Source organism: Ambystoma mexicanum, chromosome 13 (assembly GCF_040938575.1).
Source record: "Ambystoma mexicanum isolate Mex_15411 chromosome 13, UKY_AmexF1_1, whole genome shotgun sequence".
NCBI lineage: Eukaryota > Metazoa > Chordata > Amphibia > Caudata > Ambystomatidae > Ambystoma > Ambystoma mexicanum.
Window position 1 is genome coordinate 206,269,499 of NC_090938.1, and position 12,307 is coordinate 206,281,805.

General features: G+C 47.4%; 1 protein-coding gene and 1 long non-coding RNA gene across 3 annotated transcripts in view; one reads left to right on the forward strand and one right to left on the reverse strand.

The window, feature by feature from the left end:
• Positions 1-12,307, forward strand: part of LOC138521093 (uncharacterized) — a 143,047-nt gene that overhangs the window by 101,128 nt on the left and 29,612 nt on the right. The gene's annotated exons all lie outside the window — the stretch shown is intronic.
• The window catches only part of CELSR2 (cadherin EGF LAG seven-pass G-type receptor 2), a 449,058-nt gene that overhangs the window by 59,006 nt on the left and 377,745 nt on the right, over positions 1-12,307 (reverse strand). For both annotated transcript variants that reach the window (XM_069633658.1, XM_069633657.1), the window contains exons 26-28: positions 11,752-11,864; positions 6,726-6,805; positions 1,513-1,639 (exon numbers count right to left, since the gene is read on the reverse strand). In XM_069633658.1, the coding sequence (XP_069489759.1) occupies positions 1,513-1,639; positions 6,726-6,805; positions 11,752-11,864 (320 nt within the window). The remainder of the gene's footprint in view (positions 1-1,512; positions 1,640-6,725; positions 6,806-11,751; positions 11,865-12,307) is intronic.

Sequence of the window (12,307 nt, forward strand, 5' to 3'; positions counted from 1 at the left end):
ATTTTTCACAAATATGAAAGTCTTACCTAACAATGAGGTGTAGGATGGGGTGGGGAGAACCTGCATTGGTAGATCACGGAATGAAGGAGAAACTCCATTTACTGTGCATTCTAAATGAGGTAGAGTTTACCTTCCTGGTCCACAGTTTATCCAAAACAGCTCAAATTATTTGCGCAGTTTTAAAGTGTCATAGTATCTGATTTACCTCCAACTGGCACTGGCTCTAAAGCCCAAGCTCCAAGGCATTTTGGATGCCCGATAATAGATCCTAAGAGGGTGGGTGTGCATCAGAAAGGGACTAATGAGAGGACAGGTGTGGTGCATACCCGTTAGAGTACCTTTTCTTATGCCATGCCCCTTTTTTCAGTAGGGACGGAGCTATGCTTGGACATCTCTGTACGACCACAGCTCTTACTCCTGACCTTAGAAACCTCTGGGTATTAAGCGTATTATAAATAACCAATCATTTCATTTAATTTTAAAAAAGCGCGCAGACGCGTTATGGTAAAGCTGCATCTTCAGGTTTCTCGAAGAGAGACACACATAAGGAACTGCTGGTGCAAGGAAGAAGAAGGAAACATCCTGCCAGCTGCCAAGAAATCTCCATAAGTACCAGGACAAATAAAGGGAAGAGGAAACCTTTTCAGTGGCTAAAATCATATTTGACCTCATCCATTCAAACCAAAGGTCTGAGATTTGGAAGTCGGAATGCTTGTCCGCAGCAGGGCAAAGGACCCGGCAGCACTGTATGTGCCGAGGCTTTCACCGTTAATACATTTCTTGCTGAAAAAATAGGATTCTGTCTCTTGACCCAAAATGATCTACATTGCACAGATCACAGAAAAGGAGGACTGGACGTATTGGGTATGAGCAGCAACACAGAGAGCCGCAGGCTTCTTGGCACAATTGTTACGTTATGTTTATTTCTCTAGCGCGCTATGACCCGCAGGTATCCTGGTGCCGAGAAAAGCAAGTAGGTACAAAAAGAGAGTTGAATAACCGAAACGGATCAGTGAGGAAAAAGGAACGTGTTGAGCAATTTCCTAAAGTGAAGGAAATCCTCAGTTAATCTGAGGGAGAGATGAAGGGAGTTCCAAAGGCAGGGGGCAGCCACTGAGAAAGCTCGGCCACAAACTGTAGCCTTCCTGAATCGGGGACCACCAGAAAACCCAGGTTTGCCGAGCGAAGAGCACTTGTGGAAACATAGGCCGAAATCTTTTCCTGAAGCAAACCTCTCCCTGTAAATGCAAAGCGCAGTGTGTCAGGCACCGGCACAATTCACACACCTAAATCGGTCTCTAATTTTAATGAAATTTGTGTCTTTTGGAAGAAAATGTGTGCAATAGTTATTTTTTAGTCTTCTCCACTGACCCAAATACCTTTAGGTGAATTGTACATAGCGCAGAGCACAGTGTTTTGCTAATTACAGATCGATATTCATTTTTGAAGCATTTTCACTTCTGTTTTGTTGTGCGCGGCAAAACAGATCTGCAGCAAAACTCTTACACATACCTGAACGCAGTTGGCTCCAGCAAAGATGTAGTGGAAGAGAATGGTGTCACTGTTCACCGACAGGATGGCGAGCAGCCAAGTGGCACTGACCAGGACCAGCACCACGAATGCCGTCTGCAGGCCAGAGCTGTAAAAAGCAACAAAGGACAAGAGGACTTAAGTGAAAAAAAGGGTCGCAGAGATCTTATGAACACATACACGTCTGTGGGCTACTCAATACATAAAATGACAAGTCTGAAATCTGCTGAGCTGGCAAGGCTCCGAGATCTGCTGAAAACAGTGTAAGAGCAAGGGACTGACATCTAATAAATACCCCAACCATCAGCATAGGAATCTGAGATCTACTGAACACAATGCCAAATGAAGTGTCTATTGTATACACACAATGCCAAGCATCTGCCACATCTGCACCATTGCAAGGGAAGTGCCAAATCTCATGCATTCAAACACCCACATACACAGCTCTCCGCCAATGCCCACCCATTGCTCCCACCGTCAACCATGCAAGCAAAGGACATGCGATCTTGTGGGCATGAGCAATGGAAAGCAAAGGCGCTAGAGTAGATTACCCCTTTTGAGTGAAATTCTCTGCACCTGCGAGCGCCCCAGCACTTTTTACTGGAGTCCTGGATTTCTGTCGGATTCTACTGAGCGAGTGGGAACCTTTTTCCACACTCACTCCTCCTTCTCCACTCTGATCATAGGAACCCTTTTTTGTTATCTCTTTTTGGACACATGCTTTCCTTCATTTTTGAGGCATCTACAGCAAACAGCACCCTCTTTGCAGTGCTGCTGGAAGCTCCTAGAGCCTCCCCTTCATGGTTTCTTTATTTTCCCTTGGTTACCTCACACTTACAAGACTGGGGGATAGTCTGTATCCTACCTGTATTTTCTTTTGTGAGATCAGCACACCTCAACTTATCTGGAGTGCTGAGGGGATCCACTGTATCCCTTTTTTCTGCTCTCCAGTAACATTTTGGTTACTGCGACAAGACCCTCAGTTCAGGCTGGTGGCAGTTTACCTACTACACAACTTTGTATAGACTTTTGTTGCAGGCTGTCATCGCAGCTGCGGTAAACTTCCCAAGGCACACCATTTAGCCAAAAGGGTGGTCTTGCTTTTCTAAGCCGTGAATTTGATGGCTCGTCTTTACTGTAGCCTTCGTCTACCGTGCTAGGTGGGGGAGGATCCTCTTGTGCCGTCGTCTTCGTCAGGCTTCTCTTGGTAAGCCTGCAAAGCTTCCTTGAGTGACTGGCAGGGCAGGAAGTGGGGGAGATGACAAAACTCTGCGGTCCTTTATCCTGCAGTGTGCCCGAGAGAAATCAGTTCAGACTGGGAGACTGGCTTTCCCCATTGGACAGCCACCTCCAAGTTTGAATGGTGCATGGAACATAATTGGTGGACTCGGCCAGTGTTCCGGGATACATTCCGAGGTCCTGGTGCTGAAACCCAGAGGCAACCACTGAAACAAAAATTTCTGAAAAGGAGGACGATGAAGGACGCCAGCAGCAACTTCCAACGACCGCCCATTCTGATCTCGGCTTTGATGTGACAGAGAAGGTCCGATGACAACGACTTTCTTCGTTGGACTGGTGGGCCTAACCAGTCCCAAGACAAACTGCATTTTGCACCATTGCTGGAAGAGCTGTGACCAGTGGTCGAAGTGTACGAAAAGAAGTAGTTGAACTATATTCCCTGCTGGCCTGCACCCACTCCGCACAAACCCCATCACAACGCCCCCTCCAGCACACAATACAAACCCCCAAACACATGCACCTGCTCTTTAAGAGAACGTTCATTGCAGTGTAAAGTGCAAGTTTCAACTTTTTCCTACACTTTTATTTTAAAACAAAACCATCCTGGAACGGTTTCTTTTTAAAATAAAAGTATAGGAACAGTAAAACTTAATTTTAAAAAGTAAAGGAGCACCGCTCCTGCTCACTTCGACCACTGGCTGTGACCTCCACAGCCTGCACTTCACCAATGCCTGGGGACCTGGGATGCATTGCTGTGCACAGTCTACTGAAGCACGGTTTTGCCTGTAACTTTGTGGGCATCCTTCTAAGCCTACAGTGACCTGATCAGTTTCCTATAGTCCCCTCACCTGAGACGAGAACTGAGAAAAGGAGAAGGGTCTACCGTAATGATAACTGTCCTTCCTCCAAGCCTGAAAAAGGCATCAACTTGCCAGAACTGCGAAGATCCTTTGCTGAGCGTCCGTCTGCACGAGAGCTGTCGCCTGATCCACCGGAGTCCCTTCTTCAGTCGCCAAGATCGAGAAACCTATGACTGGGTCTGCTGTCGCCTCACTGCTGGGACTGTCCTGCAGCAACAACTTCTTCACTTTAGGGCACTGTCTTGCTCCTGGAGCTTGTTTGCTTGATCCTGTGATCTTTGGGGCTGCAGGTAGCTGTTATCTCTGACCCCCATAGAGTTACTTTGGGGTGGGCAATGCATTGTACTCTAATCCTGCCCCAGGACATTGGTCCTTGGGGCAATACTGCAAGGGAACTTCCCAATTTGCTCGACTTGTGAAATCTAACTCTTAGTTACCAGAAAGCCAAGAAGACATCCTGTTGGACTTGCTCCCGCCTTTCCTGCTCAAACCCGGTTACTGGTGGCCCAGGGGGCCTCTGAACATTGTCAGACTCCCATAAGATAGGGTTGGACTGGACTCTTTAAGACAGGCTTGAACAAAGGTACTGAAAGTTAAGATTTTGGGAAAGTTTGCAGATATGTTTCAGTTGCTTTAATGATGTGATTCGTCATTGAAAAACGCGATTCTAATGGGACTACACCTGTGGTTTACTATTTTAAGATGGTTGCCAGTGTTCTTCTATTGTTTTACCATTTTTTAGTACTTACTTGGATTGAAAGTTATAACAGTGTGCCCTAGAGTATATATTAAATAACTATTTTTATATTGAAACACGTATCTTGAAACACTGGGGTATAGGCGTGCTATAAATAAAATATCATATCATATAACTTCTAAGTGTATCAGTGTTTTCTTGGACTAAGTGTATGCTCTGGGTTCTGTGTTCCTCACTACAGTCCTTCACCCTCCTATACTAAGCCTGGCTGCTCGCCTTTCTACCAAACCTCCGTGGCTCAGCCCGAACCTAAGAAGTGGCACCCTGTTCACCCAAGGGGGGCTTTCCCAAGTTCTATTACAGACAGTAACATTGGTAAAACCCACTTACATAAGGGATTGTCTAACCGCAAACAATGGCAAGCTAAAGCTCTTGTGTCTGCAGGACGCAAATGAATGTAGCGGTGCGACTTCTACTGAATAAAATGGGTGCACACCAAGGTAATGATCGTGGGGGGCAAATCTAGGCAACTCAAAATGACAGCCATCCCAACAGCATATAGTAACCTGCACTGCCACCCTTCATCTCAGCTAGTGATTGCACTCTAACTTGAATCTCTCCCACATCGCCATCCCTTCCCCGCTGGAACAAGATAAAGGGGATCCTACTTCTGCCCCCCACACATAAAGCCAACAGCAGACCAGAAAGCATATTCTTACCCAACTCCGCCATGCAGGAAAGATCAGTTTCTTAACTTCCTTCCTCAAGCTTCTAGGAAACCCTAGTCACCAATTCCCTTTCGCCTATTTTTGCCCCAAGAGTCACATTCCTGATTGACTATATGAACCTTCTTGACCCAACACATTTCAGGAGTGTAGTCAAGTGGAGTACACTGAACTAACCTGATACAGTGCTTTCAAACAACCCAAAGTGCGCTGTTGCCTCTCTGTAATGGTATTTGCAAATAAGCAGCCCGACAGCCAGCACTTACCTCGGATCTATGTGATCACTGCAACCACATATAATTGCGATGGCCGAAAATGGCGACTTATTTCTTATTTTTTTAAACCTCCTTTACACCACATGGATATGGGGGGGAAATCCCCAGCAGTCCCCCTATATTACTATAATATGCCATACCCCCCACATATACATGTGGTGTAAAGGGGTGTTTAAAAAAAAGAAAAAAGTCGGGAGTTTCGGCCGTCGCAAATGTGACAGAGGTATTTTGGGCCATTTCCCTTACCTCGCTCGAGCTTCCAGAAACGCAGGAAAGTCGATGCTACTAACGTGAAGGGACAGGTGTTCCTGTTCTTCCCCTTCCTTGCCATCTTATAATGACCCAGTTTCCTCAGATCCCTGCCTTTTCTCAATTAAGATCTGAAATATGGCCGGAACCCAACTGTTGGAATGCTGTCCGGGCTGATCTCCTTCTTAATTGCAGGTTAGTGTTATCTTAATGTCACATTGATGCAGGATTTTTTCTAGACCCATTTAAGACCATCATTGTTTCAATGTTTGGTTTATGGTAGTCTCAGTCTTTTTTACCTTCTATATTCCTTATGTGTTAATTGGGATTATGATTTCACACAGCGAGTATAGACACTGCATTGTAAAGTAAGGCAACATCTTTAGGGCCAATGCAAGGTGCTGGTTTGGAAAGTGTACTGTGGAGCCTTCTCAATTGTTCCTACTAGAGGTGACACACTTCCCTGAAAGCCCTCTGGACGTGCTCTACCCTGTGCTGGGAGGAACATTCCAGGGTTGAGATATACCCTAATTTGTCAACCAATTGCCTCTCTCTGGGTGGATCAAAGTTACTGATCGAGAGAGGAGTTTAATCTCTTATATGCGGCCAAATCCTCTGCCTCCCCGGTAAGCGCGACAACTGTGATGCCATTTGTGATGGCAGTCTCACGTTTAATCGGCTATCCTCTTGAGAAGCCAGGAGTGCTTAAGAGATCATCCTCAGTGTGAAATACTTGGGACACAAGAAGGGGATCAACGCCTTCTTGATTCCACCACTTTTGTGTGGTTTGCTTCAAAGCAAGGCATCACAATTCTACATCTGGAGCCTCGCACTGTTAAATGTGTGACTGTGCCTAAGAAGCGTTTGACACCAGATGCACCTCCCCATTAGGGCCATCCCTCACAGGCCTTAACCCATGAAAGCCATACGTCAGATCATGTCCAGCCGAGGACTTCACCTGTCCAGGATACTCAACTAGTTTGATCATTTCCCAAGGCTGAGTCTGTCCTCACTTGATGTGTCATTGAACTAGACAAAATACGTTGAACCATCCCTTGATACTTCGACGGTCTGATCAATACATCTAGGCCAACATGGTCTTCCCTACACTCCCATCCCTTTGTACCTCAGTGGCCATGCAAATACTCACGCTGTGCCCTGCTTCTCGAAGCCTTGCCGCTGTGCCAGCCACGCTGCTTTTCCAGCCAGTATATAGAGGAACACACTCATCTAGAAGGGGAGAAGGGAAAACATGGATATCATAAAATGATTAAGAAAATGCATCACTCTTATCTATTACTCTCACCTTCCATCCAATGCAGTGCCTCTTACCATCCAAGCACTCAATATGCGCAACACACACAGGTCTCCCGCCACCACTGCACAATCACACTTACCCAACATCTTGTGTTTAGAGGAAAAACATTTTCACCAAAACACACATTCAAATTTCTCAAGCTCTTCGTTTTGCTCGGAGTATCATTTTGTGTTAGTTGTCCCATTATTATTTTTATTTGTTAGCTTTCGAAAGTAAAAACCTCAAATAGCGTTTTGCCACAGAAAGTATCCAGCAGTAACAATGCAATACAAGCTTCCCTCTGATGAGTTTTACACACACAAGTTCACATACACACACTCCCCCTCCCGTCCCCCTCACCTGCAGGTATAATGCAGCACAATGTATGTTCACTTCTCTCTCAAAACGCACACACACATGTAGAACATGCAACACAGTATGTTTAGTTCTCCCACACCGCACGCGCGCGCACACACACACACACACACACACACACACACACACACCCCCCACCCCCCCCCCAACCCCCAGTAGGTATAACTCATGCAGCACAATGTGTGCTTACGTCTCTAAAAACACACACACGTATATAACATGCAGCACAGTGTATGTTTACTTATCTCTCAAACCACAGACACACACACACACACCGCCATAGGTATAACTCATGCAGCACAATGTGTGCTTACATCTTCAACACACACACACACACACACACACACACACACACACACACACACACACACACACACACACACACACACACACACACACACACACACACACACACACACACAACATGCAGCACAGTGTATGCTTACTTCTCTCTCAAAACACACACATGTATAACATGCAACACAGGGTATGCTTAGTTCTCCCAGAACACACACCCGCAGGTATAACTCGTGCAGCACAATGTATGCTTACATCTCCAACACACACACATACCCTAACAAGATGCAGCACGGGCTGCAGCAGTGCAACATTATTTTTCGGTATTATTTTTCACACAGTTACACAAACAAGTGTAGTACCCCAGATAGGGATGCACGTTTCCCTTACACAAGAAAGGTGCAGCACATGCAGCAGTGGTGTGTGTGGCACAGGTCCTAACAAGCAAGCCCATCACCAGGAGCAGAACGGTTTCACCTTTTGGTGGTACACAGCGGCAGCAGAGGTGGAAACATTTCTTACACATGGGAGGAAGCCCAGAGGAAGAGAAAGTCTTGTCCATGATCCAAACAAACCCAGTCCAGGACCTACTGTGCAAGCTTCCCCACTCCACATGCGAAGAGAACAGGTCTGGATGCAGACAGATACATCACTGCAGCATTACAAAGCGTGCTTACACTTCGAAAACAGACATCAACTGCTATCAGTGAAAGTATCCCTCACACAGAAAGAACAGGTGCAGCACGGCCTGCCCTCAAACACCCACCACCTACAGTACGGACAACAAGAGTGACAGCCTTCATGATAGACACTCCATCACCAATGCTCAAAAGACTCTGAGGGGAAGGAAGAAAAAGCAAGTGGACGCCCAGGCAAAATCAATGACCCTTCTGCTAAGATGCCTTCCTGGGCGGCAATAGGCAATGGCCGATTTAGCGATGAGGAACCTGTTCAAAGCAGAAAGAAATAAGACCACCAAGTACTTTTATAGGAAGCACACTGTGCATCCCTTCTACAGGCCCCTCCACAGGTTAAGCGAGTGCCAGGGGAGGCCAAGTGGACAGAGCCAGGGGAAAGAAGAGAGTGCAGGGTTGAAGGTCCACGTGCTAAGTGCGAGGAACTGGGCTGAAAGGGCTCAAGGGGTACAGTCCCAGCCAGGCTAGTTCAGGGGGCAGAGAGGGGGGAGAGAGCCCGGAAGGGCAAGCGCAGGTTTGGGGGGGCAGGCAGAGGAGACCAAGTGCAGGGGTAGACTGGTCAAGGAGGGCCTGGTGCCCTGTAAGAATCTAAAGGAAACAGACAGCCAGTAAAGAGGCAGAGGGGGACATTAGCAGGGGAGTGGGGGAGGGAAGAAGGAAGATAAAAGGAGGGTCTTGAGAAGCTTCCAGAACTTAAGGAGATCCGGCTCAAGTCTGAGAGGGACAGGGAGGCCATTCCAGAGGGAGGCACCTGCAGAGGAGATAGTGTTGTTAGTGGCCCCAGAGATGCAGGCTTAGGTATAGGCCCTCTTCTTCGAGCAGATGGAAAGTCTGTATTGCCTTTGGAGGTGGCAGGCCAGTTTTTCAGAGGATGTGCTCGAAGCCTGCCATATCCGCTGAGCAGCTCTGCACTTGCGTTTCAGAGAGACCAGGTCGGAGTCATGCCAGGAGTTGTGCTTGGAGTCAGGCTTCATGCGGATGCTCATGACAGGTGCAAGGATGTCAAAAGTGCTAGAGACGGAGAGTTGAAGGTTAGTAAGGGCTGTGTCAGAGTGACTTTCAGTGGCAGGAGTAGGAGGTGGAATGAAGATGGTGGCAAAAGCAGCAACTGACACGCACTTCATGGGTCGAATGACGGAGAAGGAGACTGGCAGTATGGGTGGGGGCTTAGCCGGAGCACCCAGGAGGTCCAGGTGAGAGGACAGGAGAGCGTGATCAGTCCCGGAGAGAGGAGTAGTGAGAGGTTTGGAGAAGGGGATGTCTGCAGGGATGAGAGCATCCAAGGTGTGTCCGACTGAGTGCATCGGAACGGAGGTAGGAATGGAGAGAGAAAGAGTCACAGAGGTTGCGGAAGAGTCCAGAGGCCGCATTAGGGGAGTCAAGGAGGATACTGAAGTCTCAGAGGAGGAGAAGCTTGGAGGTGGAGGCCTTGAGAGAAGAGGTGAGGTCAGTTCACTCTCAGAGGAAGAGGGAGAGGGAGACCTGGCCATGGGGCACGTAGATGGTGGCCAAAGTCAGAGAGAGAATAGGAGAGATGTTAAGCCTGCAGACAAGGCATTTGATGGAGGAGTAGGCCTGGGTGGGTATGATAGTAGCAGGGACCCACTCAGGGAAGATCAGGGCCACTGCGCCCCCGGACCGGTTAGGCCTGGGCTTAGAAAGGATCTTGTAGCCCTCAGGGAGGAGAGTGTCAAAACTCAGGACAGAGCTGGCAATGTACCACGTCTATGTGGGAGCGAGGAGGGCGACGTCATCAAGGAGGTGGCAGATGTCAGAGGAGTCTCTGACGGCAGAGCGTGAGTTGAGGGTAGTGGAGCAGGTTGCAACTTTTGAAGGTCTTCCGAGGAGGGCTACAGGAGTGTGGTACACCCATCGGAGGTGGCAGAGGGGCCAGAGATGTGGCAGAAGGAGGAGTGGCAGGAGAAGGGAGGAAGTTGACGAGAGGCAGCAGGCGTCTATCAAAAAGGCAGAGTTTGAGCTGAGAGCCCTGTACCATGACAGTATCATTTAGGTAGACATTAATGATGGCCCTAGAGGACAGGAAGGATGCCAAGAGTACTTCCCAATGGGTGCCACCATTAGAAGAGAAAGGAGAGAGCACTGAGACCATATGGGGAATCCAAAGGTTTGGAAAGGGAACAACAAAGAGGGTGTCGGTAACAGTCTGCCTGGAAGAAGCCTTGACATTGGTGTCCGCAATGGGCAGGATTGGAGACCAGGAGATCCTTCTCGACATTTTTCCATCCAGACTTCGACAGAGGGATAAGATAGGTGATAGAATAGCAGTTAGAGAAGATAGTGGAGATCGACAGCACCATTGAGGGAGAGCATGGATGGAAGAAAGGGGGGTGGGGGGAGAGTGACTTTGTGTTTTTACTTTTGTGTAACCCATTTATGTATCTTACATAAAAAGCAGCCATCAATGTACAATAGGACTGCACCAAACAAAGTACATATTACATCAGAAATGCATATCCCCTGCCGCCTCCCAAATGATTTCAATTTTCAACGTGTGGCAATCGGAGGAAGAGTCAAACATTACAAGACAAGGGGATTCATAAACAGCAATCCGAATCCGTCCGTAAATCCTTTCCCTTCTGTGCCAAACGCACAAAAACATTGTAATTAAGGCATGTTTAAGTAAAAGATGCATTTCTAATGGAATACAATGGAGCGACAGCCATGATCCGATCTCCTCTCTTTTCCAGCCCTAGGAAGCTGCAGCATATGAAGCAGCTTCTGTAGGTCACAAAACATTCTTTGGCCCACCAACCAGCGCGTCACTGACCCCATCAAGATAGGATGGCAAGCAAAGCTTGATGCTTTGGTAACAGACTTGCTGTGCATCTGCGTAGGTTGAAGGTGCATGTTTTATGAAACTCCAATGCGACTTCTTAACACAATTTGGTAAGAGTAAGCGATGAAGAGGGAAGAGCTACTGAGAAGAGTGTGAAGTCGGAAAAGAAAAGTTAGCCACGTGTTTCCTCTGTCCAAACCATATGCCAATATTGTACTGGAGGATTATGGGTCCTGTTGGACAAGAGCAATGTCAGGTTCACCTCGATGAAGCAAGACAAGTCGGATAGTGGATGCCCTAAGCAGGATCAGCAATGTGCTGTTGAATACTGGTGGATATAGACACCCCAATATGCCTCCTGGGCACTCCATTAGTGCCAAGTAACAATGGGTGTTGAGACTGACCCCTGGGGAATCCCATGATGTACATCATGCAGGAGTGTTGAATTTACAATTATATATTGACCAGCTAGCAATGCTGAGAACCACTTCAGAAACATTTCCCCATGACATGACTCAGTTGTAGTTCACTGTCAAATTAATTCATTTGATAAACATTTGGAGAACAAAGGTGAGGGAAACTATGGCTTCAGCTGGTGTTGTGCATGCTCACACAGGGAGGTGTATGCATCGGAAGGGTCCATTTCACCCCACCCCTCTCCCAACCCCTTTCGTCATCTTCCAGTGTTAGTGCATGTGTGTGCGTATATACATACCGCAACTGCAAAGGCAATAGGACCGGCAAAGCTCCAGATCAGGGTATCATACAGGGAGAGCCAGCAGAAATCCGGATTCCCATAGCCTTCTGGGTCCAGCCCGACTGCCAAACCTAAAGAGGGAAACACGAACAACATATTGACCTTTCGCTATTGGGGGTGGGGGGGCGAGCAGCACCACACGTATGCCTCAGAGTCACTCCTACCCCATTCTGGCCAGTAACTCTCCTTATTATGTCTTCAGTATTTACTGCAATATTTTCTACTGCAAATGTTTTCATTTTGTTAGTACCTTTGAGAAGGATCCCAACTCTAGATTCCAATGTACCTTCTAACATGCCTCATCACACATTGGGGCAGTTGACAGCAAAGTCCAATGGAAAGCAGGGCAGAAGATATTACCCCAGGGAAACACTCAGGTCCAGTTGGGAGGGAAGGATTCATCTAGGTTCTAATGGAGGGGAAGGATGGGGGACGATGAGTAGAATTGGGTTTAATGGGACAAAGGGGGAGAAGCAGAATGGACGATAAATGATTACAAATAATTACTCTTTGC